This window comes from Stenella coeruleoalba (genome assembly GCF_951394435.1).
Source record: "Stenella coeruleoalba genome assembly, chromosome: 15".
Classification (NCBI taxonomy): Eukaryota; Metazoa; Chordata; class Mammalia; order Artiodactyla; family Delphinidae; genus Stenella; species Stenella coeruleoalba.
Genome location: NC_137161.1, coordinates 46,381,496 through 46,404,836, shown reverse-complemented (window position 1 = coordinate 46,404,836; position 23,341 = coordinate 46,381,496). Strand labels below are relative to the sequence as shown.

Here is a 23,341-nt window from a genome sequence, read left to right as displayed (position 1 = left end):
CCCTTTTATGGCTGTTAGTATTTGCCTTATGTATTGAGGTGCTCCTATGTTGGGTGCATAAATATTTACAATTGTTATATCTTCTTCTTGGATTGATCCCTTGATCATTATGTAGTGTCCTTCTTTGTCTCTTGTAATAGTCTTTATTTTAAAGTCTAATTTGTCTGATATAAGAATTACTACTCCAGCTTTCTTTTGATTTCTATTTGCATGGAGTATGTTTTTCCTTCCCCTCACTTTCAGTCTGTATGTGTCCCTAGGTCTGAGATGGGTCTCTTGTAGACAGCATACATACAGGTCTTGTTTTTGTATGCATTCAGCCAGTCTATGTCTGTTGGTTGGAGCATTTAATCCATTTACATTTAAGGTAATTATCGAAATGTATGTTCCTATTACCATTTTCTTTATTGTCTTGGGTTTATTATTGTAGGTCTCTTCCTTGTCTTGTGTTTCCTGCCTAAAGTAGTTCCTTTAGCATTTGTTGTAAACCTGGTTTGGTGGTGCTGAATTCTCTTAGCTTTTGCTTGTCTGTAAAGGTTTTAATTTCTCTGTCGAATCTGAATGAGATCCTTGCTGGGTAGAATAATCTTGGTTGTAGGTTTTACCTTTCATCACTTTAAATATGTCCTGCCACACCCTTCTGGCTTGCAGAGTTTCTGCTGAAAGATCAGCTTTTGACCTTATGGGGATTCCCTTGTATGTTATTTGTTGCTTTTCCCTTGCTGCTTTTAATATTTTTTCTTTGTATTTAATTTTTGATAGTTTGATTAATATGTGTCTTGGTGTGTTTCTCCTGAATGGGCCTCTGTGCCTCCTGGACTTGATTGATTATTTCCTTTCCCATGTTAAGGAAGTTTTCAACTATAATCTCTTCAAATATTTTCTCAGTCCCTTTCTTTTTCTCTTCGTCTTCTGGAACCTGTATAATTCGAATGTTGGTGTGTTTAATGCTGTCTCAGAGGTCTCTGAGACTGTCCTCAGTTCTTTTCATTCTTTTTTCTTTATTCTGCTCTGCAGTAGTTATTTCCACTATTTTATCTTCCAGGTCACTTATCCGTTCTTCTGCCTCAGTTATTCTGCTATTGATCCCATCTAGAGTATTTTTAATTCATTTATTGTGTTGCTAATTGTTGTTTGTTTCATCTTTAGTTCTTCTAGGTCCTTGTTACATGTTTCTTGCATTTTGTCTATTCTATTTCCAAGATTTTGGATCATCTTTACTATCATTATTCTGAATTCTTTTTCAGGTAGACTGCCTATTTCCTCTTCATTTGTTTGGTCTGCTGGGTTTTTACCTTGCTCCTTCATCTGCAGTGTGTTTTTCTGCCTTCTCATTTTGCTTATCTTACTGTGTTTGGGGTCTTCTTTTTGCAGGCTGCAGGTTTGTAGTTCCCGTTGTTTTTGGTGTCTGCCCCCAGTGGCTAAGGTTGGTTCAGTGGGTTGTGTAGGCTTCCTGGTGGAGGGGATGGTGCCTGTGTTCTGGTGGATGAGGCTGGATCTTGTCTTTCTGGTGTGCAGGACCACGTCCGATGGTGTGTTTGGGGGTGTCTGTGAACTTACTATGATTTTAGGCAGCCTCTCTGCTAATGGGTGGGGTTGTGTTCCTGTTTTGCTAGTTGTTTGGCATAGGGTGTCCAGCACTGTAGCTTGCTGTTCGTTGAGTGGAGCTGGGTCTTAGCACTGAGATGGAGATCTCTGGAAGACCTCTTGCCAATTAATATTATGTGGGGCTGGGAGGTCTCTGGTGGACCAATGTCCTGAACTTGGCTCTCCCGCCTCAGAGACTAAGGCCTCACACCCGGCCAGAGCACCAAGACCCTGTCAGCCACACGACTCAGAAGAAAAGGGAGGAAAAAAAAGAAAGAAAGAGAAAGAAGAAATAAATAAAATAAACTTATTAAAATAAAAAATAATTATTAAAATTTAAAAGTAATTTCAAAAAAGAAAGGAAAGAAGAGAGCAACCAAACCAATAAACAAAACCACCAATGATAACAAGTGCTAAAAACTATACTAAAACCAAACCAAACAAAACAAAACACACAAAAAAAAACCGGACAGACAGAACCCAGGGATAAATGGTAAAAGCAAAACCATACAGACAAAATCACACAAAGAAGCATACATATACACACTCACAAAAGAAGAAAAAGGAAAAAATATATATATATAAAAATAAAGGAAGAGAGCAACTAAATTAATAAATCTACCAATGATAGTAAGCTCTAAATACTAAACTGAGATAAACATAAAACCAGAAACAAATTATATGCAGAAAACAAACCCCAAGTCTACAGGTGCTCCCAAAGTCCACCACCTCAAATTGTGGGATGCTTCATTGTCGATTCAGGTCTTCCACAGATGCAGGGTATATCAAGTTGATTGTAGAGATTTAACCCACTGCTCCTGAGGCTGCTGGGAGAGATTTCCCTTTCTCTTCTTTGTTCGTACAGCTCCTGGGGTTCAGCTCTGGATTTGGCCCCGCCTCTGGTGTAGGTCACCCTCTGATGTCTGTTCTTTGCCCAGACAGGAGGGGGTTAAAGGAACGGCTGATTAGGGGGCTCTGGCTCACTCAGGCCTTGGGGGAGGGAGGGGTATGGAATGCGGAGCGAGCCTGCAGTGGTAGAGGCCAATGTGACGTTGCAAAAGTCTGAGGCGCGCCGTGTGTTCTCCCCGGGAAGATGTCCCTGGATCATGGGACCCTGGCAGTGGCGGGCTGCACGGGCTCCCAGGAGGGGAGGTGTGGATAGTGACCTGTGCTTGTGCACAGGATTCTTGGTGGCTGCAGCAGCAGCCTTAGCGTTTCATGCCCATCTCTGGTGTCCGTGCTGATAGCTGCAGCTCGCGCCCGTCTCTGGAGCTCGTTTAGGCAGTGCTCTGAATCCTCTCTCCTCATTCACCCTGAAATAATGGTCTCTTGCCTCTTAGGCAGTTCCAGACTTTTTCCCGGACTGCCTACCGGCTAGCCGTGGTGCACTATCCCCCTTCAGGCTGTGTTCATGCCGCCCACCCCAGTCCTCTCCCTGGGATCTCACCTCCAAAGCCCGAGCCTCAGCTCCCAGCCCCCGCCTGCCCCAGCGGGTAAGCAGACAAGCCTCTCAGGCTGGTGAGTGCTGGTCGGCACCGATCCTCTGTGCGGGAATCTCTCCACTTTGCCCTCTTCACCTCTGTGGCTGCGCTCTCCTCCGCGGCTCCAAAGCTTCCCCCCGCCCATCTCCCGTCTCTGCCGGTGAAGGGGCTTCCTAGTGTGTGGAAACCTTTCCTCCTTCACAGCTCCCTCCAGAGGAGCAGGTCCTGTCCCTGTTCTTTTGTCTCTGTTTTTTCTTTTGCCCTACCCAGGTATGTGGGGAGTTTCTTGCCTTTTGGGAAGTCTGAGGTCTTCTGCCAGCATTCAGTAGGTGTTCTGTAGGAGTTGTTCCACATGTAGGTGTATTTCTGATGTATTTGTGGGGAGGAAGGTGATCTCCATGTCTTACTCCTCCACCATCTTGAAGATCCCCCCTGCCATATATGCATTTTGTATTTAATATATACAGGACCATTTTTATCCTTGGATACCTGTAGGAAAATGCCATCATTTTGGAAGGCATTATTTAACAGGAAGAATGCGTTTCATCGCTCTTGAATTTGATTATTTTCAAAACCTTTGAGGCCACACCTTCATTTTATTTCATTAAAAATGGGTCTTTCTTAGGGCTGTAGAAGTTGAGAATGATTAGGCAACTACATGCTAAGTCAGTGAGCTTTTCTTAAGAGACACAGATATAACATAATAGTAATTTGTCATTGATTCTGCAAACCATTTCCCTGCCATGGATTTGCTTTCTCCCTGCCTTTTGCTGTCTGTTCACCCCAGAGAGGTCATTTCTCCAGTTTGTGGCTGACTCTGTATTGACAGTGAAACCTGGAGGTAGCCAAGTAGCTGAACCCTAACAGACAGGATTTCCTGGGAGTGATGTGGGGCACAGAGGACATTTCTAAACACTTGGTACCACTCCAGGTGGGAAGGGGAAGGACGTGGAGCCACTTGAGGTTATCCTGGCACCTGTGCTAGCATCCCCACATTGGGAATCAGTGAGTCACTGTGTCCCTGAAAAGCCAACAGTGGGTCTCCCTTGCCCATGCTCGAGTATTGCATCAAATAACCATATTTTCAATGATTATATAACTACTTGCTCAGGCTGTTATCTAATTAAAAACAAGTGAATTTCATCACCCTTATCAAATCTAAGATGCCATTATTATTAGATAGACCCTTACTTTATGTACCATTAAGAAAAAAACATGGCCAATTAAACTGTGACACAATGTCTTAATAAGAGCCCTGAACAGAATATGAATCAGTCATATAAGTCTTATTGCTTTGAAATTTCTTTTATCTATTCAGAGAGGAGAGCCAATTTACGTACCCTTCAATTGCATTGTTTGCTGCATGATGGGGAAAAAAACTTTTGCATGTGTCTTGGTAACAAAATGTGACACAGCTTCGTCTGCTTGTAGGTATCTATCATCCCTGATTTGTTCCTGTAAAGCATTCGATTGTTTCATTGCAAGAAAATAGGGAATTGCAGCCATTCCCTCCGATGACTAATATTTGCTTCATTAATATCAAATTTGCACCCTGCCGCTCGGTTTCTGGGCCTGCATGGGAACATATTAAGTGTTCATTTCGATGCCAAATCATGCTGTAATCTTTTTGAAGGCGTTGTCAGCAGCAGTTAAACTCAACACATGTTGTCCCATAACGCACATGACTCTCCGGAAATGATGACAGTGAACAGCCTTGACCAAGTCACCTGTTCCCAGGAAAGGACAGCTGTGTCACTGCTGCTACCTGGCCAATCCCAACGGCTAAGGTGACATTGACCATGAGGCTGATTTCAGGGATGCTAATGTGGAAAAAACGTGCATCCTAGAACTGGCGAAATTCAGTAAAGTCACTCAACTTCCAAAACACTTTTTTTCCCCACATATAAATGTATAAGAATGGTTGCCAGTGATTGTCATGGGGTGGCAATAATTTGAACTTTTAAAAACATTTGCAAAATAATGATAATAGCCAGGTTGGGAATATGGGTGTAGGAGGGATTGGGAAAGATGGAGTTGATAAGAAAAATATAAGAAAAATGCAAGTAAAAGAAATTTACTCATTGAATTATAGAGGCTTAAGGAACAACAGCAGAGACCATGAGTTGCCCCCAATATCCATTCCTCCCTTTAGCCTTAGTAAAGAGATCTCAATTTTGTGCAAGGCAGCAATGCACCCAACTAAGAGAATTTGTTTCCCAGCCTCCCTTGCATCCGGCATGACCATATGACTCAATTTTGGCCACTGAGCTGGAAGTAGAAGTAGTTGGAATGGGAATTCTGAGATGGCTGCTTAAAGGGTGTGGCTCACTGGAAGGAAGGACCTTTTTTCTTTCCTTCCTTCTCCTTCCTGCTCCCTGGAATGAGGACGTGATATCTGGATGTCTGGCAGCCATCCTAGGCCATCCTTGAGGATTGAAGCCGTGCACTAGGATGGGGAGTTAGGCAGGTAGAAGTCTGGCTGTGCCTCAGTAGCCCTGGGTTATGTATTTCCAGATTTCTTTTGCATAAGTGAGAAATTATCTTCTATCCTGTCAAAGCCTCCATTTTCTGTTTAAGCTGCATTTTCTGTTGTATGCAGCCAAGCCCAATCCTAACTGAAACAGGACCCTCTTCCTTAGCTAGGGTTCAAGCTCCCATTGTTTGCCTGGGATAATGTGAAGAATGTAAAGGAATTAAAGGTATTATAGTTCTTTAAAGAAATGAGAATTCTTCATGGGTAGGGTTACTAATAATTTTGCAGAGGCCAAATTAGTGCTTCATTCACTTCCCAAACTTTACTGTGTGCCTAGCTTGTGCCTGGTGCAGTGGTGGGGATGCTGCAGGAACCCCAGCCCACCCTTTGGCCCACGTTGCACGGTTTTGAGAACACTCCTCCCCGTGATAGGAGAGCAAGCCAGAAAGGGTCTTTGAGTCATTGTCACTCTCAGCAGATGCCAGAGACAGAACAGTGTGCATTTTCCCCACATGCTGGAGCTGCAAGAAGTGTTAGAAGCTCCCCATACCCTAACAAAGAGGAAGGTTAAGGGAATCCTTCAGAAAACGAGGTTCAAAACCATGGCGTTGTCTTGACAGCCTCCTCATGTTCTGCTAGGACAGAGGTGATGGCGTTCCTATCATAGTTTTTTTTTTTTTTTTTTTTTTTTTGTTTTTTGCGGTACGCGCGCCTCTTACTGTTGGGCCTCTCCCGTTGCGGAGCCGGACGCGCAGGCTCAGCGGCCATGGCTCACGGGCCCAGCCGCTCTGCGGCATGTGGGATCTTCCCGGACCGGGGCACGAACCCGTGTCCCCTGCATCGGCAGGCGGACTCTCAACCACTGTGCCACCAGGGAAGCCCCCTATCGTAGTTTTGAGCCCTTTTAATGATCTTAGCAGAAAGGTTTTTCAAAATTGCATTTTGTGTCTGTGGAAGAGATGCCCGACTTATTGGTTCTAGTTTACATGTCTGTATCTCCCTACTCTTTATGTATTTGGTAAATATTGCAATACTTTGACCCCAAGAGGTCAATTCGTTTACTTTGAACTCTGAAACTGACACTGATATTTATAGCTCTGTCAACCTGTCATTATTTGTTTTGATCAAATTGGGGAAAGGGGAGCTTCTCAAAAAGAAGAGAGAGAATGGAAAAGTGTAAGGAGAAAAAATTACATTTATAAAGCAAAAATAGGCTTATTAAGAATTTCAGAAATTCTATTTCTAATGGCTTTGAATCTCTCCATCTTCCATTTTCTTGCCTGGACAGAGCTCCCTTTGAAGTCTTTGGAAGCTTTCTAGAAGAAAAAATATATATACACATGGGTGTGAAGCTGAAAATGGAGCTCCTTGTTTCGCCCTTTTAAAACGTGTTTTTCGAAGATTTGCCTTTCATATTGCAGATGCGAGAGAGGATGTGCAATTTTACCTTGTGTAACATCTTTGCCTGAAAAGCTCCAAGTATTTGTAGACGTTTTTTAATGAATAGTTCCCGTGTTTGCCTGCTGAGGAAGCAGAGGTTTGTGTAATTTACTTCCATTTTACACCTGAGGAAACTGATGTTTAAGAAAAAGAGGCTCAGAATTTCAACCAGTAGCAGAGTTAAGAAAACAGTCCCTTGTTTGGACTGGGCTAATGATGCCCAGTCCAGTGATCCTGGAGGTTGAATGTGACCCCCAAACGAAAGGGTATCATTAGAAAAAATTCACCGTAGACGCTGTCATGTCCCATTTTAGTATGAATTGGGTTTATTATGTAGGATCATTTGTAGTTATTTTGACTGCTTTCTAGTTCAATGGCCTATTTGTTATTTTAGCAACTTCTGATTTGGGATCTATTATCGAAACCGAGTTTTAATACTGTTTTTGTTGTCATTCTAACTCATTCTAAGTGCATGAGAAAAACTAAACCAGATATAGAAACACAGAACTCAGGTCTGTGTGTATCAGATAAAATTATACTTTGACGAATTTTTCTTTTTGTACACACAGAACAGTTAACAAACGTGCATGAAATTCAGAACTGTGTCTTTAAGGTCTCTTGATGAATGTATGCGAATCACGGCATAAACTCACCTGAGCATGTACGTCAGTGTCACTTTTACTAAAAAGATCAAATTTAATCCAAGTTCTTCTCATCATATATAAATCATTTGTTTGTCATGTAAGCAACTGGAAAAGCACCAACAGAAATAACCTGAATCAGTAGAAATTACGTCAACACCCTTTAAGAAGGGCTCACAGAACGCAAAGTCAGCATATCTGTCCTTTCATCATTTACCAAACGTCCAAAAATGTGTGGCAGGAATTGTTCAGATAAAACAAAACTAAACTAAAACTAAACGAATGCCTCAAAAAAACAAAGACATAGCCCCTGACCTCAGAAAGCAAACAGTCTAGGTGGAGGGCAGCAGACAAACCAGATGAATTAATAAAGGGACCAAACTGCTCAACGACACACTTGCACAAGGTGTGCCAATTCAGAAGCTCATAGGAAATTACAGATAAATAGCTTAAAATTTAAACATGTGCTCGTTTCTGTTCCCTATTTTCTCATCTCAACAACCCCCTCACCTGACCTTTATTGTCACTTCCCTCTGAACCGTCCACACTCCCTCCCCTCCCCACACCTCAAGCCTGGCTCTAGAATTTCCAAATAGGGAGTCCCATTTTATCATTCTTTCTTCTTCCATCTCAGGGATGGAACTTAAGCCTTGTGTTTTAAACTTATTATGAGAGCCGTAATCAATTTTAAGGAACATTTCTCTCAGCCTTGAAAGGTCAGCTTATACAGGATATATGGCCTATTCCTTCTTGCTGGGGTGCCTGTTGATCTATTTAAAACCATCCGTTTGTCTAAAAATACTAACTTAGTGTCATTAGGAGAATAGAAGCATAAATGTCTCCAAAGAATATGGAGGTAAGAATCTGATTTCTCACCCATATTATCACTGGTATGATATGTAGTTAAACAGCTTACAGAGACTCCTCTGTTTCATCTTTGATAATTTACTATTACAAGGCACATTTAATTTCTGTCTATAAAATATGAATCAGTAGATACAGCTTTTATTTTTACTTTGCTGTTAAGGAAATAAAAAACAAAAACAAACATCTAAAACAGGATCTCTAGTGCACGGGACATTTTTGGTAGATGTTCAGACAAAGAAAAGGAAAAGCTGGCTTGGCTCAGAGGGTCTTCCGTACCTGTTTTTCTTTACTGGGAAAACCTGTAGTTTGAAGGAACATAAAGGAAGGACATATTCTGCTTTCTTCCAAAAATGCCTCGAGCTTTCAGCTTATGGGCAAAACAAACCCTTTGAAAGCCGAAGAAGCCTTCTTCATTTGCAGTTGTCTCTGAAAGATATTTCCAGGCTGGAAAGAATTTCTTTTCAAGGTATTTAAAAACCATCTATCCTAACAAAAGAAAAATGTGGCTTTTTCAGGTCACTTCTTCATACCCAGTGATGAATATGTTTTTAATTAAAGCCTGGGCACAAAATTGGGTTTCGTGAGAACCATTGTGGTGCCTGAGCACTGTCCTGAGACACCCACCGCCATTGGTACTGATGCTAACTCTTGACACCCGAGGCCACTTTGTGTATTCAGAGGTTAGAAAGGTGATTTCTGAGGCCTGGCAGCTGTTGGTGTTAAAGCTATTGTGTGGGAAACAAAAGCCATTCTGTTCTGTTCCCCAGGTGCCTTTGTATCATTGATTCAGGAACTGTTTCCTAAATGGGGTACAGTTCTTTACCAGGGAATGTCATTACTGCCCATGTTTTAGTATATGCTTCCGGACAGCAGAGGGGAATGTCTGAACATACCTCCTATGGAAGGAATCTTGGGTTCTGACCTCTGTGAAGATGCTTGCATCTTAAGTCTCTTAATTAGACCTGTGACTACATGCCTTCATACCACCATTTATGCTTCCTATCTTCCTCACTCTAAACCACCAGACCCAATCTGCTGCTACCAGGCTTGTCTTGCAAGTTAATGGGAACACAGGACACACTGGCAGCCAGATGTACCAGTGTTAACTAGTTTTCTCCCAGAATTCCTCACTGGCCTGTGCTGGGAAATTTTCATAGGGCAGATCAGAATGACATTTATTTGAAGAACAGATACTCTTTCACCCAAATGATATATTCATTATTGTCATTTAGAAAGTCTATCAGTTTAGGAAGTTTTTAGTTGCATGTAAAAGAATCAAACTGAGCTAAACAATCAAGGAAACACAGTGGGTTGCAGTCTTTCTCCCCAGTTCTTCCTCCCTCCCTGGGTTGTGCCCTTACTGTGTGACTTTGAGGTTCCTCCCACTACAGGGGAGTCGGCTTCCCCACCTTATGGGTGTTGGGCTCCACCGTGTGACTTGCTTTGGCCAGGCTGAAGAAGTATTTCTTATTTTCACTTACCTTCTTGTACTTCTGCATTGCCGTGAGAAGAACAGACCCAGCTCTTTCTCATCAAAAAAGATAGGAGAGGGCTTCCCTGGTGGCGTAGTGGTTGGGAGTCCGCCTGCCGATGCAGGGGACGCGGGTTTGTGCCCCGGTCCGGGAAGATCCCACATGCCGCGGAGTGGCTGGGCCCATGAGCCATGGCCGCTGGGCCTGCGTGTCTGGAGCCTGTGCTCCGCAACGGGAGAGGCCACAACAGTGAAAGCCCCGCGTACCGCAAAAAAAAAAAAAAAGATAGGAGAGATGTGAGGCTAAGCTGAAATCTGCAGAGTGGAGCCAAAGCCAGCCGAATCCCGCTGACATCAGCCTTCTTCCAGCTGACTCAGAGTTACATGGGTGAGGATAGATGGCAATTTTTTATGCCAATGCATTTTGGGGTGGTTTGTTATGCAGCACTGTTTGGCGATAGCTGACTGATATTTATTGCTCATGTAACTGAAGAGTCCAAAGTTAGCATGGGCTTCAGGTAGGATTTGAAAGGAATTCCTGTTCTATTTCTTTGTGATTCTCTTGGGGCTTCATCCCAGAATGGTTTCTCTCTTGGTGGCATGATGACTGTACTATTTCAGGCTTCACAATCTACACCTCGTACCATCTGGAAGGCAAGAGGCTTTTCTTCTTAAAGCATCACACCAAAGTCCTGGGCTTCACTCTGATTAAGCCAGCATAGGTCATGTGTCTATCCTGGGCCAATTGTTGAGCAAGGAGGGTGGGATTATGCAACTTGGTTTATGTCAACCAGAGCCCCCTCTTAAAGATGGGAGTGGGTTCAGTCTTTTCCAGAATCCCTGGTGTGTCTCATTAGAGGTGGGAGTGGGGGGTGGGACAGATGCTGAGAGGCACCAGCAATGTTAATTATGGAGAGAGTCTAAAACCTCCAGACTTTGTTTTGAATTTCTATTAATACCTTATTTGGCTCAAGACATTTTTTTACCTGCATGTTGCTGGGCTAGCTCGAGCTAAAGAGAGGGGATTTATCATCTAGGTCACACATGTTGCCAGGTAAATTGCAAAGCATGTGACCCCACCCATGCTGCCTTAGGCAATGGAAGGTGGGTGGGAGCCTAGCTTTCCATAGGACTTTACCATTAGCCTGCTGGACTTCCAGCTCCTGGTATCTCAGGATTTTAAGAAAATTAAAAATAGGTTTGTTCTACTAGAATTTGAAGGTCTCTGACCTAGAGGGTGAGTTAATGCTAATGTAATGAGAACTTGAACGAGTGGGACACATTGGTGTGGATGTCATTCCACTGACTCCTGTCCTCCATTGCCTATGATGAGAAGTCGGCTGTAAACCCTGTTATTGTCCAGACACCCAGGAAGCATCAAATAAAAATGTGTGTTGAATTTATGAATTAAAAAAGAGAATCAAGGTCTTCTGACCCAATCCAACGTTCTTTTAAGAGTACCCCAACTTCCCTGGCAGTCCAGTTATTAAGAGTCCACGCTCCCAATGCAAGGGGCATGGGTTCGATCCCTGGTCGGGAAACTCAGATCCCACATGCTGTGCCTTGTGGGCAAAAACCAAACAAACAAACAGACCCCACCACCTCTTTGTAAAACCTTCCTTTGTACATTTCATGTTCCCACTGAAGCCTCTGCAGGAAAGTAACCAAACAAATCAATCCAGGTGATTTTTTCAAATATGGACATTAAAACGATCACCTGTTACTTTCTGTGCTTCTAAGAGTCCTCGCTGACCCTAAGTTATTTGAAAGACTGAACAATCCTTATCATCCAATATGCTTCTGTCATTCAACACATTTGTCATTCTATAAATATTACTGAACACCTACTGTGCTCCAGGTGTTGTGTGAGGAATGCAGAATTGAATGAGAGCTAATACCTTCCATCAGGCACCCAGCTACTGTAATATAATTGTTCAAACCATGGATAGAAGGAAAGATTGGGACCTTTGATGAAACTACAGATTCTCAAGCAGCAACTTGCCTGTCTTCTTGGGGAATTATTTACCTTATCATCTCTAGTCATAGATGGCCTGGGTTCTATACAAAACATCTGTCAACAATAAGACGAAAATGATCTAAATCAAGTATTTTGATGTGAACCAGCCTAGGTGTTAGGTATATTGCCATATTCTTACATTAATTTCTTAAAAATTACTTCCCATAAATTTCCTCAGGGCTGCACAGGGGCATTTTTCAGTTTGATTTGCTGGTAATTACTGGTTAAGTAATTGCCAATTTGGGAATGCAGACTCAACTACATTTTCCTCAAGTCCCTTTTTCTCTTTGTATTTTTTTCCAGTTGAGTTATGCCTTGAACCATATAAACAGAAAACTAACGTTGGAACCTAAAATAACTGTCAATGCCAAGATTGTTGTGGTTGGTGCGTCCAATGTTGGAATTTCCTTCCTAGAGACACTGATATTTTGGTGAGTTGTTTTACTTTATTTTTTTGTTTTTAAAGGGCCTTTCTATTCCTACACCTGAGAGGGTCCCTTGAAAGGACAGACCTGAGCTTTCTGCTACCTCACATACGTTGTCTATGTGGATTAATGAATCAGTGGAATATTCTAGATCAGGGGTTGGCAAACTCTAGCCCCCCAGGTCAAAACAGGTCCACCTGCTTTTGTAAATAAAGCTTTATGGGAACACAGTCGCACTCATTTATTTATGTGTTGTCTCTGTTTTGTTGATACAGCGGCAGCTTTGAGTAGCCGTGACAGAGACCGTTTGGCTGGCAGTGCCTAGTATATGTCACTCTGACCCTTTCCAGAAGAAGTTTTCCAGCCCCTATTCTATACTGGTGCTCCCCTCTCTTGGCTGGATTATAAGAATCACCTAGAGCATTTGTTAAAGATGTAGATTCCCAGACCTCACAGACACAGAGAAGCAGAAACTCCTATGGAGGGCCCTGGGAACCTGTATTTTAACAGGTGCTCTGTGTGATCAAGCAGGTTTGGGGACCAGTTTTGACTGTATACATCACAAATAGGCTTCAGAAGTGGCAGACAGTCCAGGACCTTTCCTTCAACACCTGCATTTCAGGTGCCAGGGAACAGAGTACATTTCCCCAGGACAACTGAGGTCTGTGCAGCTGTTTGATGTGTTTTCTATTATCCTCAAAGCACTGCACAGTTTCCTTGCAGAGCCCATTTTCCCGATAGGTGATTCCTGAGGGTTCTCAGCTCCCCCAGTTAGCTCTTCATCTGCTCAGCGAATTTCAGCCTCTCTTTTAACAGGAAGAGCCCTGGGTTATTGTCCAAGAACTTGGATTCATGGCCTGGCATTGCCACCACTGGCATGGAACCTTCGATGTGTGCCTGACTTCTCTCAGACCTAGCTTCCTCATTCATTTCGTAAAAAGTCTCTAGATGTTTTCAAAGACCCAGGCTTTGGAGAACCACAGACTCCTAAGTTAGGAGAATCCAGTTTTTCCCAGACCTTTTGCTCAGGATCGCATGAGAAACTTTAGCTACTGTTCAAAGCTGTAGGTGCTAAGAGGAGAGTGGCAGATGGGGAAAGGCATCCCCACCATGACTCCTCCGGAGGCCAGATAAGTGGTGAGGGTCTAGACAAGGAAAAGGGTGGAGGAAATGACCCCTAGAAGGTGTTTGTCCCTGGTGGATATGGAGACGAAGTAACCCAGGTGGTTATTTTGCTCATTTGACATCATACGTAACCGAAGATTTTTTCACTTTCTAGCCAATTTGTTCAATTATCCGGAACACACCCTTAGTTAACCAGAAATAAGTCGCCTGTCTTTATTGAAATTAGCAACCAAGTTCACAGGCGTTAAATACTGTGGTCAGTCTACAGCAATCTCTCATTGCAAGAAAGAAATCATGAGAAGCACCCAGGAATCTCCATTTTCCTGCCTGTTCCACTCTGTAGTTTGAGGGCTTTCCCTATTCTGACAGGTCTCTTCACCTCAGACTCTGAACTGCAATCTGTACAGCCACTTTTGAAAGATGAACCATCAGGGTGGAGTTGTGAAATTACAGTAGTCAAGAAGTTACCATAAACAGAACTTAAATCTTAGTTTAGCTATATATCTTGTCATTATGTCTTCTTTAAAATGATTACATTAAGATATACACATATAATTTTCTTTTTGTGGAATCAACTTAGATTTAATAAAGAAAGGTATAAATTTTGATATAAGTACTTGGTTGATTAAATTCGTCAATCAGACAGAGCTTTTTAAAGCATTTTAAAGTACTCATAATTCTCTATCGTCGTTATACGGATTACGTGCACTAAAAAGAGACCGGGATCAGTTTACGGATATCAAATCCCGGAGAGAGGAAGTAGTTCTCTCATTATTTTCTCTAATTATTTCATATCAGCAGTCACCATAGTAACCTGCTGCAGATTTTACTTTACCAATTTAACTGCCATTTGAACTAAACTTTGTAAATGATTTGAGTTGGGATGGAATTGAAGAAACAGAGTTTTCACCAAACACTGACCTCCAGTGAGGATTAAATCCACATTTTGGAGGCAAGATTTAGGAAAATCGCCCTCCCACGCTCATGCCCTGCATTATTAAACTCAGTTGGGGCACTGTAGTTCCTGGAAAATCCATTTGAGGCCCAGTACAGCCGCCTCTTTTTCCAGAAAATCTGGTCATCCTGTCATCTGGTGACAAAACAAGTACAACTCTTTGTTCTTATATTATTTACATGCAAAACAAATTGCAAAGCACCTTTGGTCTCCTCTTCAAAGACACCAAAAGCAGTCCTTGCAGAAATTCTCTTCTTTCCACAAGTGCCACGGTGCTACTAGGGGTGCTGACGTGACTTGCCCAAAGTCACCAACTAATACAGACACCAGGATAGAAGCTCCATGCGAGGTGTGAGTGTTGAGGGGATATTTGGGGTTTTGGTTTTTAGTACAACCTTCTGTCTGGTCCTCAGCTGCCACCAGTCCACAGTTACAGCTGCACGGAGGACACACTTTCTTTTCTGGTTGTGAGGCCTGTGGGTCACCCTGCATCTTCTTCTTGTCCTTACAAGGGCAAGACCTCCTGGGCCCTCCAGTACCTGGTGACATGAGTGACAGGCGTTTTCTAGGGACACACACCAAACCCCACCCCCCCGCGGTTCTCTGTGTCCTCCTGGTCCTGGTGAATATTCCAGTGCTGGGCTGAGTGGCAGCCCTGCCCTTAGACTTCCTGCAATCTCCATGGACACTCCTGAGGCCCCTGGCTAGCTGATGCAGAAGGGCGAGGGTGCAGGGTGATTCAGGGTGGAGGTGAGACTTGGCTAATTTGTCCCCCCTCCCCGCGTCTTGTGCATCTGTCTTCTGAGGGTGCTGTGCCCAGGTAACTCCATGGAGGGCAGAGGAGGGAGCATGTTCAGGCTCCCAGGCCCCACCCTGCGGGCTCACACACGTCCTGGCCTCCTTTCCCCTCATCACCTGCCTTGCCGGGCTGTGTGCCCCCTGGGTGGGGACCAGGGGCTGGCAGGGGGAAGGACAGCAGGCACAGAACCAGGGCCGGGGAGCTTTCTTGGGGTGGGGGGCATAGAGGAGGAAACCCTCACTCATCCTATGGAATAGAGGGCAGTGAATTGGAGGGGAAAGGCCACTCTTAAGACACTTTGCTGTGAATTATCTGTGTTTCTCATCATGCCCAAGACATTCAGGTGACGAACCTGAGCTATTTTTAAATTGTGGTTCTCATGTGTTTGTTCGTTTGTCTGGCTCTTCCGGACGGAAAGGTGTTGGCTTGGGCACCGTAGGTGTTTCATGTACATTATCCTTCTTGGTACTTCTATTAATAAAACCTCTTTAAAACCCCAAACATTGGTTTTTGGCAGAAAGATCTTGGCCTCGGTCATCAGCCCACCTCTGCTACCAACCAGTGCTGTGGTCCTGCCCTCCTCCTCTGCTGAGGGAGGGTCACGGCAGGGCTCCCCTGGCCCTGCCAGCCCTGGGCGCTGTCACACTAGGAACTCCACCGACCGTATCAGAGGTCTAAAGGGAACTCCCTATTCTTGGGTCAACAGCCAAGGCCAGAGGGGAGCTTCTGTCATCTGTCAAGGAAATGCTATTTCCCGAAGGAGAACTTTGCAATGAAGTCTGAAAGCTCTTTCCAGAAAGCAAGGGGCCTCTTTTCACGCAGCTTAGCTGGCCATATTTTTAGCAGTCCCTTTGTGTACCAGGTCTGGACCTGATGAACTCCCCAAAGTAATGCTACTTTCCACAGTAGTACTCCAAAATCATTTTAAAAGAAAAGAAATATGGATATGCTCTACCAAAAAAGGAGTAGGAACCGGGTCTATGGACTCATCCTACGTCTTATGTCCTTTCTACTCAAAAGTTTGGTCTGGAGTCCAGCAGGATTGGTATCGCCTGGGAGCTGATTAGAAACACAGAATCTCAGGCCCTGCTGCAGTCAGTGTCCCAAACAGACATTTTATTTTCCAGAATTATTCACAACAGCTTCTTCCCTATGTCTTGGGCGTCAAGTCACTGAGCTGAAGCAGTTACTATTTGATTCTGTTTCAGCTCGTACGTCTCTGTGCTTTGTGTATTATATTATTTACTCCCAATTATGGAGCAGTTCCTTTTAATCCATTATTTTAAAATCTTACCTAATTCAGTTCTGATGTAAAGAATCTCTCAAGCAGCCTATAACAGGGCTAGAAAAATTCATGTATGACTCCTGGGATGACAGTGAATGAAGGCAGCCCTGGGTGGCATCCCGCCGAGGCTGGGTGGTTAGAAGAAGATGCACTTTGGTTCACGGGAACCACCCACCATCACCTCGGCTTCCACTTCCACCCCGGGAAGAGATGTCTCAAAACACCCACCGAGTCATCTCACCAAAGGGTGAAGTTTCTGGTTTTCGACCTGGGCATTGATCCCTCATCTGGTGGGGTGTGTCGAGAACAACTAAGACTAGCTGGGAACGACAGGGCACGTTTGTGAAGCTGCAGTTGTGGCTGGATGACCGGAACACATGTTATCGGGCCGCACAGGACCACACAGCCTCCGGCCCAGCTGTGGGGTCTGGCGGCAGCAGCCGAGCACTTGCAGATTAATGAGCTTCTTATCTTTACCTTTGAGGACATCTGAAGGCTTCGTTGTGGTTGTCATTAATTAGGTGACTAATTAAGTAGTCAGTGCTTACGTGCTGATCTCAGCGATGAACCCCACGAACAGGTTGGTGGCTGTCCATGCCGTCGGCCTCTGCCACACGAACTGAGGGCTGTGTGCTCTCCCCAATACCCCTTTGGGTACCAGGGAAATGCAGGGTGGCGGCCAGGCCCGGGGCATGTGCCCGGGGCACAGGTGGAGATCCACGGGGCAGGTCACATCTCACCATCTTGTTATGTTGGCATTACAGTGGGGCCTGTCGGGACTGATACAGAGGCCCCTCTGATGGCCTGGTAGGGGGAAAATAGGGGTGGGGCAGTATGTCAGGTTCAAAGGCTCAGCCTCCCCAGGCAGAAGGACCTGACATCCTGCCTCCAGAAAATACTGACCTGGAGCTGTCCCTGGTTCCTAATCACCATCCCATTTCCTAACCTGATTCCGGTATTTAAATGTACAGGCATACCTGGTTTTATTGTGTTTCACAGATACTGCGTTTTTTACAAATTGTCTTCACGATCGCACAAAACACAAACCGCAAACACGGACCAGTAACTTCAGCCTCTGTTCTCTACTATCAGGTCATTTTCAAATGACGACATTGGCTCCGTCTTGGTTTGAGGTCCTGCAAAAGCTGAAAACAAAGAATTTGGTGCGAGTAGTTTATTTGGGGGTGATCCCTGGGAACTACCCGAGCGAGCAGGTGAGATGCGACCGGCAGGAATGCCAGCAAAGCCCCCAAATCATGTGCCTTTGGCTCACCATGGGCAACGAGGCTCAGTCCCGCCGGGACCCCCTCCGAGGACACGGCTGGGACCAGTCCCTCCGTGCCCGAGGAAGTGGGGTATTTACCCAACAATTCCTGTCCATCTGGTCACCCTGGGCTGTGCTTCCAGCCTGTCCCTCAAGCTGCCACAGTCAGGGGGAGACCCCGGGCAGAGAAGGCAGGAAAGCACTGGGACGGGAGGACCATTTGCAGGTGATGCGGGTGGGCCCGCTGCCGGCCCGGTTTCTTTCATTTGTTCTCCTTTCTTGATGCTCATACAATTGCCCTTTAATGAAGGCGTGGGTCTAGACAAAGGCAGAGGGAAGCAAGGCCAGACGGGAAAACTGTGTCGGGAGCATCTCCTGAACTCCTCCCACCTCTCTCCCCGGGCGTCCTGGCAGCTCTAGAGAGAACCCATGTACTCTGCTCCACCAGCAACCTCTGCTGGAACAAAGAGGGAGAGTGGGCCTGTCTTGGCAAATACTCGATTTCTCCTTTGGAATGGAGATGAAATTAGATCAGCAGTTTTCACCTTTAGCGCTGCCTGGGAACCTGTTGCAGGTGCCGATACAGGCCCCCCTGTAAGGACTGAATCGGAAACCCGGGGCCGGAGGCTGGGACCCGTGTTTTCACACCGCTTTTGGGAGCACGAGAACCGCTGAGTTGGGGTAGAGTCAGCTCTCTGCCATTACTGCTGGGCACCACGTGGACCATCTGACCTCTCTGAACCTCTGTCGTTTCCACAGCTGTACAACAGGGAAAGCACCCAGGATCTCTCCTCCTCCACTGGCAAGAAGGCAAAGCACCTAGAAAGACCTAGCACTCAATTCTTGCTAGACTGACACCTCCCCGCTAATGCCATTTGCATGTCCAGATCCGGGTGGGAGCTGAGCGTTGTGAGGGAATTGCCTGGAGAGTCATGATGTGGGAGGTGCTCTCTTCCCCAAGGACTGGGGATGAACCAGGGGCGTTTCCTGAGGCGTCCGCGCCTGCTTCCCCGCACTGAGGGAGTCAGGGGGTGTCAAACCCCTCACCCTTCTGCCTTACAGCATCTGATGTTAGGTGGAAACATAGGCCAGGACCCTTCCGTAGAGGTGCCCGTAGCTGTGATCTTTGGAGAAAGGGAGCACCCGGAACCATTGTATGAGACCCAGACCAGGCAAGGCCGCCCGCTGAGCAGAGACTTTATCTCTAAGTGTAGTTCTCTGAAGAGCGTTCCTTTCAAAGGAACACTCGCCACATGGTAAGGTGCTAGGGCTTGGAAAAAACTGCTTGCATTTCCCTTCTTTTTTTGTTTTTCCTGCGGTACGCGGGCCTCTCACCATCGCGGCCTCTCCCGTTGCGAAGCACAGGCTCTGGACACGCAGGCTCAGTGGCCATGGCTCATGGGCCCAGCCGCTCTGCGGCATGTGGGATCCTCCCGGACCGGGGCACGAACCCGTGTCCGCTGCGTCGGCAGGCAGACTCTCAACCACTGCGCCACCAGGGAAGCCCTGCATTTCCCTTTTGATTTTAAGAACTGTGGTGAAGAAAAACGTTGTGGATCAGCTTCCTAGACGTCGGGGTTAAGGTGGAGTAACTTTCCATATAAGCAACAGTTTGTGGAAATTCCAGACTCTACCATCCGGTACATCAGAGCTACTTTTGGGGTGCAGGTAAGGGTGGGGAGGTGGTAGTTGTAAAAAGACAGCTTCCTGGGCCCCTGTTCCTGTGGTTACAATTCACCAGGTTGGACTGGGCTCCAGGAATTTGTATTTTTAAGACTCTCCAGGTAATTCTGACATGCAGCCGGGTTTAGTAACATTTATATAGACATTTCCTCAAATTGGCAGTCTTATCTATGAGGAAACCTATTTCCCCCTCGGATTGCTCATTGTAACTGAGCTGTTTTTATGGGCCGTGTTTTCCAAACCATATTTTTAAATTCTCAACAAATCATAGCACTTCTAAGTCACATCATTACTTCAGGGCTTACCAGGCATAATTATTAATGTATCATTAAACATTGCATAGCTGAAGTCATTACCCTAAGTTCATAGTATTTACATGCTGCATCGGACCTAGTAGAAAGCATTTCACAAAGCTTCATGCTTCAACTATTCACCATTGAGAATGCAGGTCCAAGGAGATACACCTGCCAAGCATGAGGAAACCTGCCCTGATGGTGTCAATAAAGCCTTCGTAACTGCCAGCATTTGCCCAAAGCATAAAACCTTTCCTCATCCTTCGAGACTAGAAGTGATCTCACTTGCTTTTGAATTCCCATAATGCTTGGTTTTTCCAGTCCCATGGGACGACCGATTTTGTCTTGTACTTGACCGCCTCTTGTGTGCGAAGGCTTTCCGGCTTGTCTTTCATACCTTCCATCTTGGTATTTACATCTTACATTTATATGCTCAAAGGATAAATGTATGACATTTTTACTTCATGTATATAGAGATGAAAACATCATAAATCATTTCCCCTAAATCATAAAGCAAAACTCAATTTCATTTTGGTCTTTTTTGCCAGAACTCCCACATTTTATTCTTATTTGTTCAGTGGACATTTCAAACATTACACTCATTTTCTCTTTTTCAGTAAGGATTTATGTTTTCCTTTCATGCAGAGATACATAAGCTTTTCATCTGAAATCCTGAAGCCCCAAATCTCCCTCCCCCAAACCCCTTTACCCCGGCCACCAGCCCCCTCCCCTGCCAGGTCCCTGGAGAATCCACAGAGCACTGAGGTCCCGCCAGCCAAGCGTTTTTACTTATTGTTGGATCCAGTGCTGATCAGAGATCCTTGCCCCGGGACACAAGGCTGGACTCAGGCAGGCTGAAGAGACTTGCTCCTTGGCCCCTTCCGCTGGGCTGTATCCCGGTTCCTACAGGGGCTTCCATGAGCGGGGGGAGCCGTGGAAGATGGCACCCGCCCCATGAACACTGACTGCATCCCTTCTATCGATAGAGAGCTCGGAATCCTTGACCACACGCCCCTACGCCTCTGGTCTCCCCCAGAGGTCAGGGTGTGCTGTTACTGACAGCTTTGTGGCCACGCGGGCAGCTGCTGTGTCATTTTTACTCACACAACAAAAATGAAGTCAGTAGCCAAGGACATTGTCCAAAAGTCTCTTTTGTGATCTAAGTGGAAAAAATATTGCTGAAATTAAACATTTTTCAAGGAAAAACTGTAGATTCTCTTAACTGGTTCTCAGGATAAATATTTTGTTTTGATTTGTTTTGTCCCTATTTTTCCTCTCCTACTGGAAGTTCATAGAACTCCGAGCTTTTAAATCCCATCATTTTATCATTAATTTTGTGGAATTATGTGGTATCATTAAGTCGGAGTTATTCTCTGACAAGTCACACGTGCAGTTAGGTTAAATATCTGTCTTGAGCTGGAACCTACTGTCAGTTAGCAGATATTTTTGTCATTGCTTGAGCAATTCAGGAAGCAGAGATTTTAGTAAATTAAATTGTAACGTTTAGATCGATATGGGATAATTAGTTTCCCTCTATATTATTTGTTCAAATAAAAGCATTAATGAAAACAGTTAATTAAATCCCTTGTTTTGGTTGTCCTTGTTATGTGCCCCCCCCCAAAAATAGGAAATCAGCAAAAACATAAAAATAAAAAATAATAAGCATTCACCTGGCAGGTTGACAGGTTTCTACCGCTCAGAAGGGTAAGCCACATGAGAAGTGTTATGTTTCTTTTACCATGTTCACCATAAATTGGCAATGTGACCCTCTTTATTTGAGGGATAAGAATGCTCAGACCTAATTTTGTAGCTGTCCTCCCGAAGCATGGGATGAAACACAATAGCTTTTACTTATTTCCCTGGATACTCTAATCCCTCCCTGCTTTACAAGTATCTGTGAGCTGTTCCTCCCTCTGTATCCACAGCAACGTGAAATCCCACCGGAATTATCTGCTGTGGAAATGCAGGTGCACTTGTTTAATGTTTCATTGGCCCGAGCGCTTCACTTGAACTTTTTTTGCTTCCACAGCATGGTGACCTTTGATTTTGGAGCAGAGGGCTCACAATGATGCTAGGTTTCGTTTCTATACGTTAAGCCGATACCATTAGACCCGAGATCGTGCTTTTCCCGATGTGCTGCTGCTTCTGCCATCTCGTCTAACACGTGTCCAAACCAGGATGCACCCCGTGACCCACTTCCATGTACAGGAACTTTTTAAAAGAAATTCATTAATTAATTTATTTTTGGCTGCGTTGGGTCTTCGTTGCTGTGCGCGGGCTTTCTCTAGTTGCAGCGAGCAGGGGCTACTCTTCGTTGTGGTGCACGGGCTTCTCATTGCGGGGCTTCTCTTGTTGTGGCGCACGGGCTTAGTTGCTCCGCGGCATGTGGGATCTTCCCAGACCAGGGCTCGAACCCGTGTCCCCTGCGTTGGCAGGCAGATTCCTAACCACTGCACCACCAGGGAACTCCCTGCAGGAACTTTTTGAATATTCATAGGTAATCAGAATAAAAGCCTTAAATGTTTTATATCCATATTTCATCCTCAGAAGAGCTAAGATCTATTTGTACATTATAAATAGTATAATGACTTTGGACTGATACTCTTAGATAGTTATAAATTTAAGAAATCAAATATTGGATGTTTCTAAATCAGATGACAGAGATAACTATCACAGCAAAATATGAGGTTGAAGATAAAATGGAAATGCTGATGGTAAGTTCATATAAAGTCATGAAAGAGACAGGGAACCTTCACGGAATAGCAAAAAGGTTGATGTTACAAAGAAGGGTGAAGAGGCTAGGTTAGGCCCCAACCATAAGGGCCTGAGATACCATGCTCATGAATTTGGACTTAGTATTTTGGTTATAAAAATAGGTAACATTCATTGAAAATGTTTTGTGCAGCAGGCAATAGTCTAAGCATTTTACAGATATTATTTCATCTCATCCTCACAGCACCACTGTGAGGAGCTAGGTTCTATTACTCCCATTTTACCAGCTAGCAACTGAGCCACAGAGAGGTTGAATAACTTGCTCAAAGTCAAAGAGTTAGAAAGTGCTCGGGCCAGGAGTCCAGTGAGGCAATCTGACCCCTGAGCCCATGGTCTTAGCTGCTCTGCTCTGTATCTACCAAAGCGGTGAGCAGACATAGACGTGAGATGGGATTTAATTTAAAAAGAGGTTTCCAGTAGCCGTGTGGAAGATGGGCAGGAGAGAGGCTTGTGCCGGGATGACTAACCCTGAGACTGTTTTCTCTGGGCAAGAAGGTGAGCAAAAGCAGTGTATCCTGGGAAGGGCAGGTGTTGGGCATTCAAGAGATGTGGACGACGTAGACATGACTGGACATGGTGACCAATTGTGGAAAGGGAGAGAGAGGGTAGGAGTTTGAGGTTGGCTCCCAAATTCCTAACTTGAGAGGCAGTCTGTTGACCATGCCTTTGATGAAGTTAAAAGAGGAGTGGGACTGGGCCACATGGACCTTTGTTTGGACACGTATTGAATTTGGGATACCTGTGGAGGGGCCACATTAGGACT

The 23,341-nt window shown here is 44.9% G+C and overlaps 1 protein-coding gene across 1 annotated transcript in view; it reads left to right on the top strand.

Annotated features, from left to right (window-relative positions):
* Positions 1 to 23,341, top strand: part of CFAP61 (cilia and flagella associated protein 61) — a 260,039-nt gene that overhangs the window by 149,286 nt on the left and 87,412 nt on the right. The window contains exon 18 of the mRNA XM_079945951.1: positions 12,281 to 12,408. Coding sequence (XP_079802077.1) covers positions 12,281 to 12,408 — 128 coding nt within the window. The remainder of the gene's footprint in view (positions 1 to 12,280; positions 12,409 to 23,341) is intronic.